This window comes from Leptodactylus fuscus, chromosome 5 (genome assembly GCF_031893055.1).
Source record: "Leptodactylus fuscus isolate aLepFus1 chromosome 5, aLepFus1.hap2, whole genome shotgun sequence".
NCBI lineage: Eukaryota > Metazoa > Chordata > Amphibia > Anura > Leptodactylidae > Leptodactylus > Leptodactylus fuscus.
This window is the reverse complement of record NC_134269.1, coordinates 117,383,508-117,406,059: the sequence shown is the minus strand read 5'-3', so window position 1 is coordinate 117,406,059 and position 22,552 is coordinate 117,383,508. Positions and strand designations below refer to the sequence as shown.

Here is a 22,552-nt window from a genome sequence, read left to right as displayed (position 1 = left end):
TACAGCCTATAAATTTTTAGAAACTCTTCTGCATACTAATTTAGATTTCTTTTCATTAAAAAAAAATAAATAAGTAAATAAAATGTGAACATTATACTGGCTATCATTTGTCACTTGACCTTTTGGGAAAATCCAAGAAAAATATAAGTTACATATTGATGACAAGGTTGTGATTCAAGTTGAGAACCCCAGTCACTAAAAAAAACCAAAAACACCAAAACTTCAGTGCATTTTCTGTCCTAACCTAAGCCAACTAATGAAAGGTGTAAAGTTAGACTAGTCAGTCTAATGATTTGTGCTAGATTTATCAAAAAACATGAAACACTTTGTTAATTCTTGCACAGTAGAATAATGTCTAGTCTAAGTCTGTCCTAATATGTCTGTCCAGTCAAATGCTGCACAAACGACACAGAGGAAATGAGTGAAAGATTGAATTTATACCCTGTTTCCCCGAAAATAAGCCATCCCCTGAAATTAAGACACAGGAGAATTGCCTAATATAAGGCACCCCCCAAAAGTAAGACATCCCCCAATAATAATAATCTTTCTGCGCAAAGATTGTATGAAGAAAATTTTGCACCCGGCTGAACACTTGTGTGCGATGTTCTGTGTGCTGCTGCGATACGTTTTATCCACTGTTCCTGCTGCGGTAGGATGAGCTGGGAGATGCCTGCTGTGCATACACTAAGCATTGTATGAGAGGGGTCCACTCTCCCTGCTCATCCCACAGCAGCAGGAACAATGGATACAACGTACTCGACATCTGCTGGTTTTCCTGTGTACATGGAGCACCACACACAGCATTCAGCCGGCTGCAATGTTTTTCTTCATATAGTCTTTGCGCAGCAAGCACATCTCAGCGTAGCGCAGTGGTGGCAGCAGCACACAACAATAAAATCATCAAAAGACATCCCCTGAAAATAAGACATAGCCTATCTTTAGGACAAAATTTTAATATAAGACACTGTCTTATTTTCAGGGAAACAAGGTAGTGGGAAGTTGAATGTAGGTATTTCTCTGGCACAGTGTGATCGGGTCATGGTGGCAATGGTGGTCTTCTTTAGCAAACCTTCCTCACTCCCAGGGCTGTACAGTGCCATGACCAGCTATAAGCACTAGCATGACATCACAGGAAGTTTGGGGAGGGACTTGGCTGCTATTCAGTCTAATGCTAAATGGAGTGGCTTTGAGTGTAATGGAAACGGTGCAGATCTAGGGCATACATTTCACCAGGGAGTGTGTAGGGTTAAATATGTGTGTTTTTCGGTTACTTTGTGCAAATACTTTCCCATATTCCTGAAAAGCAAATCTAGCTAGCTGTAGCATAATTTAGAAAGGTTTATATAGACAGCTTTTGTTTCAGCATTTACCTATGAAAACACTACCTCGTACTTTACCTAGCTGTCCCAGAACCCTGAAAGGAAAATCTAACATGGCATGACACAATTACAGAGTAAGGGCGGGTTCACATCTGCGCCTGTGTGTGCTTTAGCAAATCCAGCTGGATTTCCGTCTTCTGCCCCGAGAAACTGGACAGGGGATGGAAACCCGGCAGTCAGTTTTCAAACCCATTCAAGTGAATAGGGTTGAAAAATGAGCGCCCATTAGCTTTGTGTACCTGTCCGCGGCTAAACTGTTTTTTGTTTTTTTTTTTTAACTGGACATTAAGTCGGACCTGCAGGACTTTTTGCCTGGTTTAAAAAAAAACAAAAAAAAACAAAACGGTTTCTCCGCTGATAGGTACAGTTTCTCAGGGCAGAAGACGGTGACCCGGCTAGATTGGCTAAAGCGCGCATGGGCGCAGATGTGAACCCTCCCTTAGGAGGGATTCTTGTTTAGGTAGCTTTTGTTTGAGAGTTCTCTATTACAACTATCCATACCATGTTACTCAGCTTTCCTGGGACCCTGAAAGACATATCTGGCAAGTTATTGAAACGCTACAGAGATAAGAGAGGGCATTATTAGGTATATTTAGTATTTACCAGTTCCTTTTACAGTATTGTCTGAAGTATGTTACCCAGTGTTCCTTGAAGCCCGAAAGGCGAATCTAGCAAGGTATGACACTAGGTACACACTAGACTTTGAGTTCCGAGAAAAGTCCTGCAAGCATTATAGTCTATGGGGTCCATGGGTTTCCACAGGTTTTTAAGTATTAGTTTTTGGTTTCAGTTTTTCAGGTTCCCAAGTGGAATCAAAGGACGGAAACCCAAACGCTTATTGTAAACCTAGTATGACACTTATGCAGAAAGGAGTGGGACTTATTTGAATATAGCTTTCAGTATTGCCTATTACAGCTCTACATGTTGTGTTAGCCAGGTTGCCCAAAATCGTGAAAGACAGATCTAGCAAGCTTTGGAGTGATTTGGGAATTAGCAGGAGGATTTATTTAGATATGTTTAATATTCACCTATTATACCTGGTATGTTACTCAGCTATGGTATGATAAAAATGCAAGGAGGTATATTTTTGTAGGTAAATATAATATTCCTTCTTACAGATCACGTATTATTATACCCAGCTTTTCCAGAAATATGAATTGAAATGAACATTATTCATTTTCGTGGTTGTTATAGGGACTGCTGTGACAGCATTACTTTGTGTGCTACCCAGCTTTGCCAGGAGCATGAAAACCAAATCTGGCATGGCATACCATACTGTTTAGTACATATACATATAGTAACAGGGCAATAGTGAGGTTCATTAAAAAAAAAAAAAAAAAAAAAATCAATTGGTTGTTACTCAGCTTCTCAGAGGTCCTGAAAAATAAACATGAATGGATATAGGAAAATTGGGAATTATCAAAAAATAACTACACAGATTTACCATTCAGCAGTTTGGGAAAGTTAGGTGACTTTACCTGTGGAGCTGTGAGTTAGAATGGCTGTTGTCACTGTGCATGCTACTGCTGGCACTATTGGTAGTAATGCTGGTTTTGTATCTATGTTATACTGCCAATTACTTAGGGGATTCTTTACAGCAAAATGGTCAAACACACGGTATAGATAACAAAAATTGTGTGGCCTAAACTCTGCCATCTTCGTGTTTCTATTCGGGGTTTAGTGCTCCTTCAATACATACTTGAATGGGGAGTGATGCTTAAAGGGGTATTCTCAACTCACCTGTTCACCAACATGCAGGCTGTATGCTCTGTTCACTTCCTGGTTTTCTCAGTAAATTAGTGGGTGGGGTTTCACTTGCTGAATCCCAGACAAAGCCAGCTCTGTTATCTCTCTTCATAGCAGTACATGTTTGCTATCAGTAATGAGGGATGGTTGTAAATAAATTAGCACAGTATCACTGGAAGATGCACAATATGAAGCTGATGCAGCAGAGCTGGATTTGTTAGGTGATGAGAATCCCAAACTTACATGCTACAAGACCAAGAGTCAGCTTGCAATATACTCATTTTTAGGTCTGTGTTTAATGGACTCCCTGTCTCAGCCCTTATCAGCAAAATTAAATTAGCCGACTGATAACTGGAAGAGCCAGAGATAAACAGCTCAGAAATACAAGCTGCTACTGAGCACTCGGCTCCCCCTCCCTTCCCTGAGAGCAGGGAGCTATGTCAATTGTCCTGGGCGGAGAGATAAAGAGCTCAGAAATACAAGCACTCAGCTCCCCCTCCCCTCCCTGAGAGCAGAGAGCTAGGTCACTTGTCCTGGGCGGAGAGATAAAGAGCTCAGAAATACAAGCACTCAGCTCCCCTTCCCCTCCCTAAGATAAGAGAGCTATGCCATTTGTCCTGGGCGGAGAGATAAAGATCTCAGAAATACAAGCTCTGAGCACTCAGGTTCCCCTCCCTGAGAGCAGCGAGCTATGTCACTTGTCCTGGGTGGAGAGATAAAGAGCTCAGAAATACAAGCACTCAGCTCCCCCTCGCCTCCCTGAGAGCAGGGAGCTACGTCACTTGTCCTGGGCGGAGAGATAAGACCATCCCCAGGTCCGTGGTTATGGAAACGCAGTGTAAACAATGAAGTGAAGAATCTCAGATAGCGGCCAATCAAAGCTGTTTTGCTTAAGTAATATATTTAGGAAATGTCTTAAATCCACATAAACTAGCAGTATAGATAGGATCCTTTAGATGGGACAACCCCTTTAAAAGGGCATCCAAATGCACATGGTATTGCAAATAGTTCACAGTTCTGACAACAGTGGGAACCAAGTGTCAGATTCCCACCTATAAATTCAGGAAAGACTGTGTACCTCCACATGGGTGTTAACCATCTCTTTTGTTGCATGTTATGCTTATTTTATTTCAATACTTTACATAATCACTTTATAACATCACAGACATTACATTATGTCATATTTGAGTTCTTCACTTTTTGACACATTATGTAATTAAAGGGTATATGGGGAAGTTTAGGATTGCAACGTTCAACACCCCCCCCCCGGAAAAAAACAAAACAAAAAAAAAAAACAAACAAACAAAAACCTCACATGCCACAAAATACGCTCCATGTGAACCCAGGATTACAAGGGTTGTCTAGTCTGGGCGAGGACTTGCAGGTCTGGTAGGTCAGTTTCCTAACTATCAGCTATCATTACTGAGTAAAACTGCACCCTCTTCAGGGCTTGTGTGGTATTACATAGCTCCTTATAAAAAAAACAAAACAAATTACTATGTAATACTTGGTTACTCAGAGTCTTTTAGAAAATGATCTGTTTGCAGCTACTCTGAACAATTGTAATGTTCCCCTGAATATGCCGCCGCATTATAAAATCCCCTTCTTGGTGCCCCTCAGTATAACAAATAAGTACAGTGGGGCAAAAAAGTATTTAGTCAGTCACCAATAGTGCAAGTTCCACCACTTAAAAAGATGAGAGGCGTCTGTAATTTACATCATAGGTAAACCTCAACATTGAGAGACAAAATGAGAAAACAAATCCAGAAAATCACATTGTCTGATTTTGTAAGAATTTAGTGGCAAATTATGGTGGAAAATAAGTATTTGGTCACCTACAAACAATCAAGATTTCTGGCTCTCACAGACCTGTAACTTCTTCTTTAAGAGTCTCCTCTTTCCTCCACTCATTACCTGTAGTAATGGCACCTGTTTAAACTTGTTATCAGTATAAAAAGACACCTGTGCACACCCTCAAACAGTCAGACTCCAAACTCCCCTATGGTGAAGACCAAAGAGCTGTCAAAGGGCACCAGAAACAAAATTGTAGCCCTGCACCAGGCTGGGAAGACTGAATCTGGAATAGGCAACCAGCTTGGATTGAAGAAATCAACTGTGGGAGCAATAATTAGAAAATGGAAGACATACAAGACCACTGATAATCTCCCTCGATCTGGGGCTCCACGTAAAATCTCACCCCGTGGGGTCAAAATGATCACAAGAACGGTGAGCAAAAATCCCAGAACCACGCGGGGGGACCTAGTGAATGAACTGCAGAGAGCTGGGACCAATGTAACAAAGCCTACCATCAGTAACACACTACGCCGCCAGGGACTCAGATCCTGCAGTGCCAGACGTGTCCCACTGCTTAAGCCAGTACATGTCCAGGCCCGTCTGAAGTTTGCTAGAGAGCATTTGGATGATCCAGAAGAGTATTGGGAGAATGTCCTATGGTCTGATGAAACCAAACTGGAACTGTTTGGTAGAAACACAACTTTTCGTGTTTGGAGGAAAAAGAATACTGAGTTGCTTCCATCAAACACCATACCTACTGTAAAGCATGGGGGTGGAAACATCATGCTTTGGGGCTGTTTCTCTGCAAAGGGGCCAGGACGACTGATCCGGGTACATGAAAGAATGAATGGGGTCATGTATCGTGAGATTTTGAGTGCAAACCTCCTTCCATCAGCAAGGGCATTGAAGATGAAACGTGGCTAGGTCTTTCAACATGACAATGATCCAAAGCACACCGCCAGGGCAACGAAGGAGTGGCTTTGTAAGAAGCATTTCAAGATCCTGGAGTGGCCTAGCCAGTCTCCAGATCTCAACCCTATAGAAAACCTTTGGAGGGAGTTGAAAGTCCGTGTTGCCAAGCGACAGCCCCAAAATATCACTGCTCTAGAGGAGATCTGCATGGAGGAATGGGCCAACCTTGTGAAGACTTACAGAAAACGTTTGACCTCTGTCATTGCCAACAAAGGATATATAACAAAGTATTGAGATGAAATTTTGTTACTGACCAAATACTTATTTTCCACCATAATTTGCAAATAAATTCTTACAAAATCAGACAATGTGATTTTCTGGATTTGTTTTCTCATTTTGTCTCTCATAGTTGAGGTCTACCTATGATGTAAATTACAGACGCCTCTCATCTTTTTAAGTGGTGGAACTTGCACTATTGGTGACTGACTAAATACTTTTTTGCCCCACTGTAAATGTTATACTCACTTCCCCTTTTCCCATGAAGTTCTTTCTTGTCCCTGCTTGTGGTGGCTTCACAGAAAGCAGGTGCTCGATGGATTGCTGTTACTACATTGTTCCTGGTGATCCAAAGATACTGGGTGTAGACACAGGGGCAAAATGCTAAATCATGGAACGGATTCAAGTCATCTGTGTCTGGAGGACCCAGAAAAATTAGGCTGAGTTCACACTGATTTTTTGGACCGGATTTTGACGTGGAATCCGCCTCCAAAAAACGCCTTCCATTGACTTTAATGGGAGCCGTTCACTTGTTTTTTTTTCCACTAGCGTTTTTTTCCCGCTCGCAGAAAAAAGACGCGAGCTGCCCTATCTTGACGTGGATTCCGCGGCTGAATCCGCCATGGCGTGAGACTCCCTCCCAACTAGGCCCATTCATTTGGGCCTAATCCGGAGTGGAATGATACGACTGGATGCCGATGCACTGCACCAGCACCCAGGACAGCTAGCCACAAGAGGCATTTTTTTGGAGGCGGATTCTGAGGCGGCATCCGTGTCAAATTCCGGTCCAAAAAATCTCTGTGTGAACTCAGCCTTAGGGAGCCTTCACACAGAGTTTACGCTCCGCTCATTCTGAATGTAAACTCGTTCAGAGTGAGCGGCGTAAAAAAACAGATCCCATTGACTTCAATGGGTGCCGGCATACGCGCGCTACCCATTGAAATCAATGGGAGGCTTTTTTAAATTTTTTTTTTTTTTTTTTTTTACCTATTGCTTTCAATGTGATACGCGCGTATGACATTTAAAGCAATAGGTAAAAAAGCCTCCCATTGATTTCAATGGGTAGCGCGCGTATGCCGGCACCCATTGAAGTCAATGGGATCTGTTTTTTTACGCCGCTCGCTCTGAACGAGTTTACATTCAGAATGAGCAGAGCATAAACTCCGTGTGAAGGCTCCCTTAGAGTCGGGGCATAACTTTCACTGCCCTCCACACACACAGTAAAATGTTCTTCAGTGGCCTACTCCAACAATATAATGCTCTCCAGTGACACTCATGCAGTATAATGCTCTGGAGAGGTTGCTCCACATCTAGAATAATACTCCCTAATGGCCTCCCTCACAGTTCTACCATACAAATAGAGTAATACTTACCAAGCACTGCTCTCACAGAGATCTATGTATTCTGATACATGAGCCAGCACTATGGTCATGCATGGATTACTCAGATTGTGGTTGTTAACCCCTTAGATGCTACGGGCACTCATGTCAACAGCAAGACATTTCATAGCACTGTGGCCCCTTGATTGGCCTAACCGTACTGCCTTGTGGGTTGCTGGTCTGTTATCATAGCAGCTCAGGGTCTGTCATCTTCATCCGCCTGTTTCCAGCAGGATTCGATGGACAGCATAGACAGAGTTCTTATACACTGTAATACTTATCTGATTGCTGGCTCAAGTACCATAGAGGAACTATGACAAAAAGTAATTCAAAGATAGAAAATAAATAATAATAAACCACCTAACATCTCACCTTTACTACATAAAAATGCTGTAATGGAAAACACATTTGGGATTTACAAAGAAACATTATTTAATCTGCATTGTGAACAGTAAATAGAAAGAAAAAATAAAATTTCAGAAATAATTTATCCTTGCCTTGCCTAAAGCTGAAGGAACAACTGGCACCTTGCTCTTACTGCTGCACAAATTTGAGGAGCTGCTTAGCTTTGCAAAGACATATATAGCTAAATGTGGACCGCCTGTACGAATATAGTCAACAGATGGGCTGGGAGTATTTAAAGGGATACTATCATTAAAATGACATTTTTTGTCCTTAACAAGTAAGAATAGCCTAATAGCTATTCTTCTCCTACTTTTAGATGTCTTCTCTGTGCCGCCGTTCGGTAGAAATCCCTGTTTTCTTTGGTATGCAAATGAGTTCTCTCGCAGCACTGGGGGCGGTCCCCAGCACTCAAACAGCACTGGGGGGCGTCCCCAATACTGCGAAAGAAATCTCCAGCAACACCTCTTCTTCTGGAATGCCCTCTCCCTGTGTCTTCTTCACTCCTGGATTTCTAGGCCTCGGGCAGAGCCGACAGCGCATGCCCACAGGCTGCAAGAAAATGGCCGCTTACATAACTGTGTAAGCGGCCATTTTTCTTATGGCAACGGGCATGCGCAGTCTGATCTGCCTGAGGCCTAGAAAATTGAAACCCAGGATGGAAGAAGACACAGGGAGAGGGTGTTCCAGAATAAGACAGAGGCGTCTCTGTAACGTTCTCTCACAGCATTAGGAATGCCCCCAGTGCTGCGAGAGAACTCATTTGCATACCGAAGAAAACCGGGATTTCTACCGAACGGTGGCGTGGAGAAGACATCTAAAGGTAGGAGAAGAATAGCCTTTCCTAAGACTATTTCTACAGGTTAGAGACAAAAAAATTTCATTTTATTGATAGAATCCCTTTAATACAGTTTTATATGGCCTGGTGTATTGTTGAAATAGAGAGGTTAAGGCCGGGTTCACACTGGGTTTTTTGGATCGGAACTTGACGTGGAGCACGCAGTGCAGTGGCATCCAGTCGCACGCTCCGTTCCAGATTAGGCCCAAATAATGGGCCTAGTCGGCAGGAGTGAGTGTCTTCAACTGGAACAAACGGCTCCTGGAAAAAAGAACTGACCGGCTCCCATTGAATTCTCCTTGTTTGAGATTTAAAGTTTAGAGGGACGGCCGGGTCTTGGTAGATTTGCAGTGGTCTGATACTCCTTCCATTTCAATATGATTGCTTGCACAGTGCTCCTTTGGATGTTTAAAGCTTGGGAAATCTTTTGGTATCCAAATCCAGCTTTAAACTTCTCCACAACAGTATCTCGGACCTGCCTGGTGTGTTCCTTGGTCTGCATGATGCTCTTTGCGCTTTAAACAGAACCCTGAGACTATCACAGAGCAGGTGCATTTATACGGACATGTGATCACACAGGTGGATTCTATTTATCATCATCAGTCATTTAGGACAACATTGAATCATTCAGAGATCCTCCCTGAACTGAACGGAGTGAGTTTGCTGAAAGTAAAGTGGCCGAATAATTTTGCACACCCCACTTTTCAGTTTTTTAATTGTTAAAAAAAGTTTAAAAAATCCAATAAATTTTGTTCCACTTCATAATTGTGTCCCACTTGTTGATTCTTCCCCCAAAAAATTAAAATTTGATATCTTTATGTTTGAAGCCTGAAATGTGTCAAAAGGTTGAAAAGTTCAAGGGGGCCGAATATTTTCGCAAGGTACTGGTCCAGTGCGGGTCTGGAATAGGTTGCAGCCCATGTGTGGGTCATAGACTCATTACTGAGCCATAAAAGCCTGCACTTTAGTGCAGATCCTGAGAGGAGAGAAAGTGGCTGGGGCTAACCTGACACTGAGAACCTTGTGATACAGTACAGTTTTTTTTTCGTTGGTTTGTGTGGCTGGTAGTAAGCCACATATACATTTAGTATTTTTCTGTTTAGTTAGTGCTCAAATGAGCAGGATTTTTTTTTTCAGATTATTTTGCCTGAAGTTGCCTACAGGCTGTATTTTATTTTGCTCATTTTTTGTGCCTGACGTAAAGGTTTATTTATTTAGCTGTTTTTCTTAAATAAACCGCTTTGCTGCAAAATTTGAGGAGCAGGTAGTTTGGCCTACTAACTCCATAGCCATACCTTAAACATTCACTTCAAAGGACAGATATGGAGGGTCCCATTGTAATACTCCTACCGGTCAAAAATGTATTCCATTTTCTGTAGGTTCACTGGGGCAAATTTATGAGGACAAGGTATATTGAATTCTGGCCATTGTACTTTGAGTGTACTATGCCTTGAAGATGCATAGTTTCCTCAGATGTACTGGCAGTAAATGAAATAACTGGTTTAGGAGAGATTTGCTTACTGGAGCAGAAAGTGTTTATGCTGGATTATATAATCTTTACAAACTTTTTTTTTCATAGTTTTCTTCCTTATTGCTTTTTTCAGTGAATAATTCTTTAGGACCACACAAGCAGTTTTTAATCTGTATATGAGCCTTCCAAACATTACATGTCATAGCAAGGCCTACAAAGAATCCTGGAAAACCCACTTTCCAGCTTTGGGCAATGGATGGTGCTTATTCCATTGATGCAAGTTAGGCACTGCCATGGTTGGGGCACATCTTCCAATTTCCCCATAAATTATAGATCTGTTTGTCTTCACCCATGACTCCATGTCCACATAATGGAAATTGTTTGATATTATCGCATGATATGTTTTGAATGGGAATCTGCATTATTGTTCATAAAGGCAGCAGATTTTCAGCAGTGATCTCTAACGTTCTGGCCAATATGGAAACTTCAGTGTTGTTTATTTTAATTTTCAAATAGAAAATAAAGTCTTGTGTGTATTATTTTAACTTTAGTTTAAAAAGATAAAAAAAAGTAGGAAAAAAGTTCTGTCTTTGTTTTGACATTGGTGTAAAATATGACAGATACAAATGGAAGGTGCTCTGTCTGCATCTGTCATTCTGTCAGCATTTCATCCTGTTGTTCTCATCCTATGAAGGGTCCGAAAACTAATAAGAAGTTACATTTCACTTATCGAACTGGATTTTACATGCGTTAACCCTATGACATCACATGTAAATCACATGAAAATTTGCAGTTTTCCAAAGTTGTGAACATGCCCCAAACCTCTTTTGTGGATATACAGAAGCATGGACAAATTAATAAATAGAAGGAGGGAGGGGGAGTTATTGGAATTGGTAAAACAATTTTTAGATGAAGTGAACAGAAACAATCTCTTAACGTAGGTTAATTTAAGGTTTGTTTTGCCTGAGTGACTTCTTGTATCTGTCTAGCCTGTTATCTGTGGTGACCAGCCCAGCCACAGCGCAATATGGAATTATCAGGGGACGGGGTTAACCTTTAGGTGCTGGTTAGTTTTAGGTTCCATGTTGTCAGTAAATGAAGATGCACCTATGTAGCGGCATTAAGAGCAGTCCTGTGGGTGGAGAAAGCTAGAGTTTTTTTTTTTCACCCTGCTCACGTTGTTCTTGGCATCCTTCCATTTATCTGAACTTCTGGTACCCGACTGGTAAGACGTGAAAGTTGCTGTTCCAAGTGCCTGTGGCCAGCAGCGGCGGCAGTCGGTGGGTAGTCACCTCAGCACTGCTACGTCTTTCCTGAGGAGCAGGTCAGTGGCGGCGGTGCTGCAAAGCCCTCAGCCTCGGTACTCAGTGACACTGCCGCGACTCTCTGGCTTCTGAAAGTACAACATGTTTACAGGCGGCGTACAATCAGATTAAGTTGGCAGCCTCTTCCTTCCTCTCTCTGTAAGTGGCTTTCATTTTTGTTTGTTGATCTCCATGAAAAATCTCGTCGCTGGTTTCCTTTCATGATCTCTCCCTGCGGACTGCTTCCATGTGGCCTTTCTGTTTATTGTTAGTTAATGCAGGAGAGAAGTGAAGCTACGTAATCGCTGGAGAAGAGGGGAAGTGGCTTTTGTCATGTGTGAATGTCCTCCTCCGAATGCTGCATACAATAACAGGCTGGCTCTGAGCTGGCCTGCATACATCGCATTGTTTGTGGCGAAGCAGCACTGATGTGCAGCTCGTACACTGACTGCTGAGGGGCGCTGCTTTATATGGCGCCTGCCATTGTCCATCTGCGGGCACTACTGGAGAGCGTGGGCTTTCCTCAGGAGCTGCCTCATCCATGTGCTGCTGCTGCTGCCTTCACCTGTGCCACATTTACTAGGCCATTGCTCCTACACTGGCATAGTAGTCTGTAGCTGCTGTAGTTCCCGGTTAACTACTTCACGACTGTGACTTTTTGCAATGAAAACAGTGCAGCCCTAATGTTTGCTTCTTATATATCTCTAGCTACGTGTGTGTGTGTATACATACGTGTGTGTGACGTTTGAGTTTTGCCAACAGCAAAATCTTCTCTTCTCTTCAGCAAAATTTCTCTTCATGATTCATATTCACAGTAGTGAGTGATGTAATACACAATATAGTATGTGCAGTGCAATAGAATAGTTTACAAATGTATACATAGGCTTCTAGTGTGCTCTGTTTTAGGGATCATTGGCTGTGAATCATATATACAATGTTTTTTTCCCAAGTCCAGCGATAACTCCATTGACAACACTGACATGCCGTCTTTCCTTTCTGTGGTGGCGTTTCCACATTTCTATATAGTGACTTAATAATCCAATAATACCAACAGTAATACTGCTTGATGGTTAGTGTTATCCCTAAATGGGTTGTCCAGGCAGAAATGGACATTAAGTTTATTATTTAAATAGGCCAGGGGAGATGAAAAACCTAAAAAAATAATTTAAAAAAATCATACTTCCTTTTTCCCGATGCGTCAAAGAGAGGTTTGGTCTTCAGTCCAATGTTGAGTTGTGGAAGGCGCAGTCACACCTGACCACTGAGGCCAGTCAAAGGGCGTGCCATTTCACTACTTGCGACATCACAGTCTCTTCCAGAGACCCTGTTTGGCCTTAACGGATCTCAGGAAAAGACTCTTAAGAAGACTCCAGAGCAGAAGGATTGGACCACGCTGGGAGGACACCAGCACAGCTGATTATGATTTTTTTTTTAAAAAAAATTCTTTTTAACCTTCTGCAGCATATTTAAAATAAAATAAAAAAATTGCCTGGTCAACCTTTTTAACACTTCCCTTTGGTCTGATTTTTGCATTCTGTGTCTGAGTAATCTTATACTCTTCCATAGCTCTGGAGGTGATTTGCTTATTCAGTCCCAATTTGTGTTTACATTTAGTATTAAGTCTCATGCGTATGGTACTAAATATAGGTCTCATGCATGAAGCCATAATATGGAGGACAGACACATCCCAGACTTGGTCAATACATAAGTCTCTCTTTGGGCCATGTGATTGAGCCCATTAGACCTGGTACTAAAGCTGTGAAAAAAATTATTACTGACTTCATAGAATAAAAAAAATGTATATGAATTGGAATTTGTAATGCCATATACATGTGCATAAAACATCTGGCAGTGGCTGTATGAACTTAGTCTTAGGCCAGTTTCACACAATCATATGGGTACCTTTTTGCACTTACACAGATCAGGCTAGATTCACACCAGCGCTCGCTCTACGTTTGGGGATTCCATCCACGAATCTGCTTGAAATGCAGAGAGAAAAGTCCCAGCCAACTGCTTTTAAAGCAGACTGGGTTTCCGATTTTCAGGTCCCCAAGCGGATCCAAAGAACAGAAACCAGGCCTAGATGTGAACCTAGAGTCACAGCATCATATGGAACTATGATTTGAGTTCTGGATACTGGACCCATTTTTGGACCAGGACATTTTTTTTTCCAATTCAAATTCTTATTTACATTTTATAATAATACCACAAGATCTGAAACAGACCAATAGTACAGAAAAAAATACAAACAAAACAAAGCAGGCCGGACCCACCAAGAGAGACACCCCCCCCCCCCCCCCCCAAAGGACCTAGCCAATAAAGTTACAGAGATAATAATAAGAAGAGATGGACTAGGACATTTACTGCTTATATGAAATCGACATTATGGGGTGAAGATGCAGTGCATGATGTATATATAAATTTTGCCTTTTAGGCATTAATACTTGGTTGTATTTTAGTCCTACTTACGTCTATTCAAGTTTTCTGCAATAATATGCAGTAATATGCAAATTGTTGAAAAAGAAATAATAAATTATACTTTTTTTCATTTGTTTTTACATGCAGTATATTTTACAGTTGCATCATTGTAGATAGAATGTTACATTTTAGTGAATTTTCAATGTTTATTTTTTTTCTTCCCAATTTTGCCTGCCTAGGGTTTGATGCATGTTCTTAGCAGGTATCAAAACTTTCCATCTCTATCCCTGGCACAATCTTTAAAGATTGGGGACTGCACCTTCACAGAGAATGCAACAAACATTTGTTATCTCCATTTCTAAAGGGATTTTCCTTTGCTACAAGTGTTAAAGTAACACCATAGTCAGAGTGAATGCTGCTGTCTACCAGTCCTCTCTGGCAGTTTTTCATATAGATGTTAAAGGCCTTTGCCATCAAGAAATAGTGCGCAGTATTGGAGGGATAGTTACAGGCTTCCTAAAGGTCTGTGCATATTTTCTACCTTTGTGTGTTTTCTTTTCACACTGTTGTCCAGTGCAACAACCAATACAAGGGATGTTGCAGTGGAAAATTAATCTAAAATCTGAGTCTTGTAAAAGTTTTTTTCCCGTAACAACCCATCAGAAGTTTACAGTCATTGAAGCACAGTTAGAAGGACTTAGAAAAAGTATGGACTGAAATTGATTGCAGTGTGGTGTTCATGAACAACTCAGTTAATTTCCAATCTCCCAACAGCTTAGTGAACATTATCCTTTGTTCATACAGGACATGTCTGCATCTTCTAAAAGTAGATTGGCCTTTATGCAAAGGGGGCTGGAAGAAACTTTTGAGTTGCTAAATTTTATTACTTAATATAGGGTCATTCCATATCAAGTGATCCAAATAGGAATATTTTTTTTACCTGACGTCTTTAGATTTTTTTTAATTTTTATTTTTTATGAAGTACAACTTAAGTTAATTACAAATAAAAAGTTTTGAATTTTTTTTCTTCATCAGTTAATTTTTTATAGACTTCTAAAGTTTTGAAAAAGTGTGAATTTTGGCCTGGTATGGCTTTACATTTTTTAACATATCTTGGGCTAGAATTAAGATAAATAGGTGGGAGAGGCATCATTTTTCTCAGAGCGGTACCGGCTTTCATTTGATATGTCACAAGACGATGTTTCTTTATATTTTGTTTTGGAGAAATCAAATTCAAAATTTTGATGCGCAATTGTGAAAAAAATGTATGTTTTAAAATTGTGAAAAAATGCATTTGTGTTACTTGTGTTCTTGGTTATATTTGTACAGGTTTTCAACTTGGGACCAAATTGGGATCAATTTTTTTTTTAAGCCTTGAATCATCTGATTTTATGTTTGTGTGAGCTTCTTCCTTTTTTCTTTTCAAATTACAACTTGCTGAATTCAACATTTATATGCAACAATAAAAAAATATAAAAAACAAATACTGTAAGTGCCAGAACAAATACATCTTAGGGCTCGTTCACATCTGCGTTGTGCTCTCCGTACTGCAGGTTTCCGTTTCCTGCATAAAACAGAGCAGGATACGGAAACCTGCAGGAGTCTTTCTCACCCATTCATTTGAGACCCTGAACGCAGGTGTGACCCTAGCATCATCATCAGAACATGACTTGTTCAGCATTTTCAACCTGAATGCATTGAACAAACCGAAAGAAAAAAGCTGCTCATATCCTCAAGTGCGATTTTCTAAATAGTCTCATCCTAATTATATGTTAACAAGAGTACAAGAACCAATATTTATAACACCTATTTCTAAATGTAACAATTGTTTTTTATTATATCACTAAACATGTAATTTATTAAGAAAAATAGTCCAGTAGATAAATCCTCATTCTATAAAATATGAACTAATCAAACAATTAATAGGACATTTTTAAACTACTGGCCTTTTATCATCAATTTGTCCTTTCTAGTGAGTGAAATGTAATCTTGTCCATAAGCGCTTACTAGCAATGGCCATTTCCTTTTGTGTCAAAGAGTATGTACGGCCTGTCATGGTGTTAGGCTCCACCTGAGTTAATATCTGATTTTTGTTGACTTGTAAAATGTCTGGTTTTCTTGGATACACAAATGATGGTGCTGGACCAGAAGGATGCATAAAAGTCAATTTTATGTCTTCCTTTTCACAATCTTTGGAGAGTACAGTAGCCAGCCACCAGCGCCGATCATATTCACAGGTCACATAACCAGTTATGTCATCCATTGCCAATCTTGTGCCGCCTTCTACCACTTCATGGACTTCACTGTTATTGCTGAATGAAAAAATCCTTGTTTTTATTTCTGTTTCACTATATGGAATGAAAGTGTGGTATTGCTGAGTCCCTTGGATGGGTTCTGCTTCCTGTAACCGATGTTTTAACAAACTCTCCTTCAGATCAGAAGGACAGATCTGAATTCAAGATTTTTGGAATGACACTAATTGTTATATTTTAAAATATTATCCCATCGCAATCCCAACTTGAATTTTGGTACAGATGTGGCTAAGGGCATAGCAGGCCCACGTGCATTTTTTTGAAATTTTTAAATAAAACGTTTTTTTTCGGAAATGCGTTTTAAAATTTTGCGTTTGCGTTCACATGGGTAAAATATTAACAAAGATACTCTTGTGACATATTTGGTGAAGGCCTGTATAGTTCTGAGTAGAATGGCGTTTATTTTGTTTCTCTATCTTTTTTCTAGCCTAAGTTATGAGGAGAAATGTAAAGGCAGGCAACACAGAAATTCACACTTTTTCTGAACTTTGAAAATTAATTAAAAATCCCAAAAAATTTTTAGAATTTTTTTTTCTTCACATTTTGCATTCTCTGACACACTATTACCAAATAACAAAATCTCAAAAGAATTAAAAATATAGAGGGAAAAATCATTGGTTCACTTGACACGGAATGACCCTATAACCATCCGACACAAATCTGACTTATGTATCTGTAAAAGATTGCATTTTTATGACCTCCATGTACAGTTAAATCCTCCATTCCTGCATTTCCCACGTATCTACATTTGGCTTCCTGTTACTCATACCTCCTACCGACAAACTGACGAAGGTCTCCTAGACCGAAACATTTTTGTCAAAATAAATATTCACTTTTGGAAGCATACTCATTGAGTGCCGGAAATTTCTTTGATTATACTAATATGGCGGTGAGAAGCCATTTCCAGGCACCAGCATAACCACCGAGTGACGGTTCATTATCTGTAAACTCCATGTACAGTTGCAAGGGAGTCCTGATGGTGGGATTTCTTTGCATTTATTTGTTGTTCTTTGATCTAGGAAGTCAAGTGTTGAGCACGTTATTGTGCACACTTCAATACCTTATGGCTTCTTGTGGTAGGCATCCTACAGAAAATAGAGAAAGTTTTTCAATGGTGCTGTGTTTGTGTGTTGTGCAACTTATTGAGTTAGTATCTTTTTCCTCTGTTTCAGAAAGAAGACACGGTTCAATGTGCAAACCTTCCCCATCCCCGGCCTCTCCCTCCAACACCAGAGCATCACTAGTACAAATGAAAACAAAAGCCTGTATCAGCAGCCATAACCCCGTCAACAGTAACTCAAAGCCATTCAAAGCGCCCAAAGACAATCTACTTACCTCCAACAACAAGCAACACACGGTGTTCTCCTCAAAAGTATCAAGAGACAAACCATGGTATGTAATGGAAATGAGGATTAAGAGACGCAATGGTTGTGTTCATGAATTGTGTTGAAGTTAAAAGTTTTTTTTAGTAAACAATAACAAAACAGGAAAGGAAATAAGTACATAGGGAGTATTTCCCAATAAAGGTGAACATAAGATCAATTCATCCAGTAACTGGAAAACTGCAGTTAGTTGATCAGACTACAGACAGACTCATGAGGAAAATGGTAAGAAGGGAGGACTAAAGGGAAGGGTAAAGATAAAGTTGCAGAAACTTAATAGGTTATGCAATTTACAATAGGTGTCCCATGGGGCCCAGATAGCATCAAAGGCTGGGACAGTGTTATTAAGGAAGGCTGTCAAGCTCTTCAGGTTGTAGACCTCCGTGATCCTAGCAAGGAGATCAGTGTGTGCGATGGGGGAGCAGTGGTTTTCTATCTCAACGCAATCAGGGTTATGGCCACTGTGCAAAGATATAAGAAGGGGTGTTGAAGTTAAAGTTTTAAGTGCTTCATGGCTGTGCTCTTGTTTACTCCTGCTTTCAAAAATAATATATATATATGTTTTCCTGATGATTCCTTATTGACTGTTTTTGTAGTGCAAAAAAAGAGGTTATTTCTAGAAGGGAAAATGACCTTGTGTTAAAAAATGTCTGTAGATTACAATAACTGTGGTTACCGTTAAGGATAACACTGTAGTGAAATGGCATTTTCTAGTACTGTGTACTCATGTTACAGTTATAAAAACATTAAATGTCCATTTCACGAGTTACAACTGATCCAAACATGTGGTTAACAATGTGGCAGTGGACTGCACTGTTTTGCAGATAGAGTTGTTGAGCCAGTCAGATTCCCACACTGCTTTTCCACAGCAGTTTTCTACAGAGGAAAACATTTTTTCTATCTCAGTTATCTGCAATTAGTTCATGGCTTCTCTTAAACAGAAAACTTGCCATGTTGCAAAGATACTACTAAGGGTAGGTTCTTATATTCAATCAACCTGTATATGTCAGATTTTCCTATGGTGTTGTTTTTTTCACAAGAGAATCCATGGCAGAAATTGAAGCCTCTGATCTCTGCCACAAACGTACAGTTGCTGTGTAGCCAGATCCACATAAGGATTAGCCCCATTCAGTGGGGCTAATCTGTGGCTTCTCTGTACAGAATCTGCAAGAGGAATGGGTATGTTATTTGCAGGTCAGACAAACATACATGTTTTTGTTTCTGCTGCATGTGAATGGGAGGTTAAATACACCATTCACTTGGATTGAATGTGGAACATTTGGGAATCTATGCCAAAATTAGTTCTAAATGAATTACCGTATATACTTGAGTATAAGCCGACCCGAATATAAGCCGAGATCCCTAATTTTACCACAAAATACCGGGAAAACTTATTGACTCGAGTATAAGCTGAGGTGGGGAAATCCACCATTGCAGATAAAAAGTCTGGTCATGTGCATTGCAGCTTAGTAACTCCATGGGGATCATAGTAATGGCAGTTAACCCCATCATGTCCCTCACATTAACCCCCTGTGTGCCTCACATAAGAGTTACTGATATGTGGGACATATGGAGATAATAATTAGGTATCTTCATAATTAAGATCCTTCATTAGTACCCTCATGTGTCACATATTAGTAACCCTTATATGGGGCACACAGGGGTTAATATGAGGGACATGATGGGGTTAACTGTTATTAATGTGAGTTACTGAAACTAAATTAATAACCCCAAATGCCTGAAATTAATAGGCAGAGTAACTAAAGGAAGGTACCTGTGTGTTTCAATTTACTGTAGCTTCCTCTCCTCCATACAACAGACATCTTCCATAAGACACAGTGAATCCTGACCGCTCATCTACAGTGTAGATGCTAAATCCTAGTGGGCTAAAGGACCTATGATGTTGTCATGACCATGTGATCGGACTCTGGTGTGGGCGGAGCTACTAGGATTTAGACTCAACCTTATCTGCAGATGTTTCCTACCAGTAGCTACAGGACCTTTGATGACATCACAGTCACTTGACCTCATGACAAGCCAATCACAGAGCAGTAGCACTAAAGGACTTCCCCCTTCCAGGTCCTTCCAGTTTTCTGTGCTCCGTGGACCCTGACTCGTGTATAAGCCGAGGAGAGCTTTTTCAGCATGAAAAATGTGCTGAAAAAGTCTGCTTATACTCGAGTATATACGGTAATTGTTTTCAGATGAAGTGAAAAAAAGTCTTAACTTTTCACCTTGTGATACATGCTCGGTGTTCTGATATGAAAAAAATATGGTTATGTGAGAAATCCAACTTTTTGCCACATTTCAGGCTTCAAACATAAAGATATCAATTTTTTGGGGGGAAGAATCAACAAGTGGGACACAATTGTGAAGGGAAGGAAATTTATTGGATATTTTAAACTTTTTTAACAAATAAAAAACTGAAAAGTGGAGCGTGCAGTATTATTTAGTCCCTTTACTTTCAGTGCAGTAAACTCACTCCGTTCAGTTGAGTGAGGATCTCTGAATGATCCTATGTTATCCTAAATGACTGATGATGATAAATAGAATCCACCTGTGTGTAATCAAGTCTCCGTATAAATGCACCTGCTCTGTGATAGTCTCAGGGTTCTGTTTAAAGCGCAGAGAGCATCATGAAGACCAAGGAACACACCAGGCAGGTCCAAGATACTGTTGTGGAGAAGTTTAAAGCTGGATTTGGATACAAAAAGATTTCCCAAGCTTTTAACATCCCAAGGAACACTGTGCAAGCAATCATATTGAAATGGAAAGAGTATCAGACCACTGCAAATCTACCAAGACCCGGCCATCCATCTAAACTTTCATCTCAAACAAAGAGAAGACTGATCAGACATGCAGCCAAGAGGCCCATGATCACTGTGGATGAACTGCAGAGATCTACAGCTGAGGTGGGAGAGTCTGTCCATAGGACAACAATCAGTCGTACACTGCAGAAATCTGGCCTTTATGGAAGAGTGGTAAGAAGAAAGTCATTTCTCACGATATCCATAAAAAGTCTCATTTAAAGTTTGCCACAAGCCACCTGGGAGACGCCAAACATGTGGAAGAAACTTTTTGGCCACAACTTAAAACGATATGTTTGGCGTAAAAGCAACACAGCTCATCACCCTGAACACACCATCCCCACTGTCAAACATGGTGGTCGCAGCATCATGGTTTGGGCCTGCTTTTTTCAGCAGGGACAGGGAAGATGGTTAAAATTGATGGGAAGATGGATGGAGCCAAATACAGGACCATTCTGGAAGAAAACCTGTTGGAGTCTGCAAAAGACCTGAGACTGGGACGGAGATTTATCTTCCAACAAGACAATGATCCAAAACGTAAAGAAAATCTACAATAGAATGGTTCACAAATAAACATATCCAGGTGCTAGAATAGCCAAGTCAAAGTCCAGACCTGAAACCAATCGAGAATCTGTGGAAAGAGCTGAAAACTGCTGTTCACAAACGCTCTCCATCCAACCTCCCTGAGCTCCAGCTGTTTTGCAAGAAAGAATGGGCAAGAATTTCAGTCTCTCGATGTGCAAAATTGATATAGACATACCCCAAACGACTTGCAGCTGTAATCGCAGCAAAAGGTGGCGCTACAAAGTATTAGCGCAAGGGGGCTAAATAACTTTGCATGCCCCACTTTTCAGTTTTTTATTTGTTAAAAAAGTTTAAAATATCCCAAAAATTTCGCTCCACTTCACAATTGTGTCCCATTTGATTCTTCCTCAAAAAATTAAAATTTGATACCTTTATATTTGAAGCCTGAAATGTGGCAAAAGGTTTAAAAAAAGTTCAAGGGGGCCGAATACATTCGAAAGGCACTGTATTTAGCCCTGCAGTCTGGAGGGCTGATTTGCTGATGTAATACAGGCTATAAAATGCTGTCCATGACTTAACAATTTAGACTGTAAGGGCTTGGCCATGTAAAACAGCCATGTGACTGCTTTTATCAAAACAATGAAACCTATGGGTGTACTCACATATCTCTCTTTTTTTAAAAAAAATAGACTGTGAACAAGGGCCATTCAAATATAGGACATTACTATTATTGTCCAGTTTCACAGGTGACTCATAGACCCAAGTACAGGGCTGCATATATTCCTATAAAAATAAATGTGTAAGAAGCTATGTATCTGATACTGATAATTGTATAATTAACTAGCCTCTGCCCGCGACTTCGTCTGCGTGTTGTTGGCGTTGATCATCCACCTATATTCAGCAAATTGCTGCCGTCTATGGTTCGTCTGCTCCAGCTTTTCGGCAGTTCTCAAGCTGTCCTGCTGCTGAACTTTTTCCTTGCGCCGTGCCTGTGATTGTTTCGGCATCTTAGCAGCCAACTGGGACGCCATATAATGAACTTGTTGGCGTCGATGAACTGCCTACTCTGGGTTTCGCCAGCTCTCAAGCTGGCCGCTGAACTAGTTCCTCTCAGCGTGTCTGTGATTGTTCCGGCAGCTGGCTGGGGTGTCATACAATGAGTGTGTTGTTGGTGTCGATGATCCGCCTGCTCTGTCATTTCGGCTGCTCTAAGAGCCGCTTGACACCTAGTTTGCTCAATCCTCCCGAGCTCTGCTTGAGGAGAAGTCTGTGACTTCTGGCTACCTTCATAGCTTTCATAGCTCTCGTTGTTTTAAATTTTGCCACAAATTAGATTTTTTTTTTCCAGCATGTTGAAAATTGGCAAACTGTCAATTTGGATTAAAGGGGTTTTCCTATGTCAGTGTCTCAGCACTGGAACATATCAAATAATATGCAGATGTTTGTATGCAAGGCACTCAGTGTTATTTGTGTGTGTGTGTTTACATAGAGAGATAACAGACCAGGCTTTATCAGCAAAGTGCAATTAACTGATAGTCCTGGCAGCAAGAGCAGTTTAATATAGTATGTGAACATAAATTCATAACAGTTGTGAAGCAATGTCATTT

The 22,552-nt window shown here is 40.5% G+C and overlaps 1 protein-coding gene across 5 annotated transcripts in view; it reads left to right on the top strand.

Annotated features, from left to right (window-relative positions):
• Positions 1–22,552, top strand: part of ATXN7L1 (ataxin 7 like 1) — a 488,131-nt gene that overhangs the window by 41,626 nt on the left and 423,953 nt on the right. For 3 of the 5 annotated variants that reach the window (XR_012716108.1, XM_075274094.1, XM_075274093.1), the window contains exon 4: positions 17,404–17,623. Coding sequence is in view for 4 of the 5 variants with exons in the window: in XM_075274094.1 (XP_075130195.1) it covers positions 17,404–17,623 (220 nt within the window). In the remaining variant the exon portion in view is untranslated. Of the gene's footprint in view, positions 1–11,422; positions 11,522–11,574; positions 11,661–17,403; positions 17,624–22,552 lie in introns of those variants that run through there. The other 2 variants (XM_075274096.1, XM_075274095.1) reach the window with 2 other exon arrangements.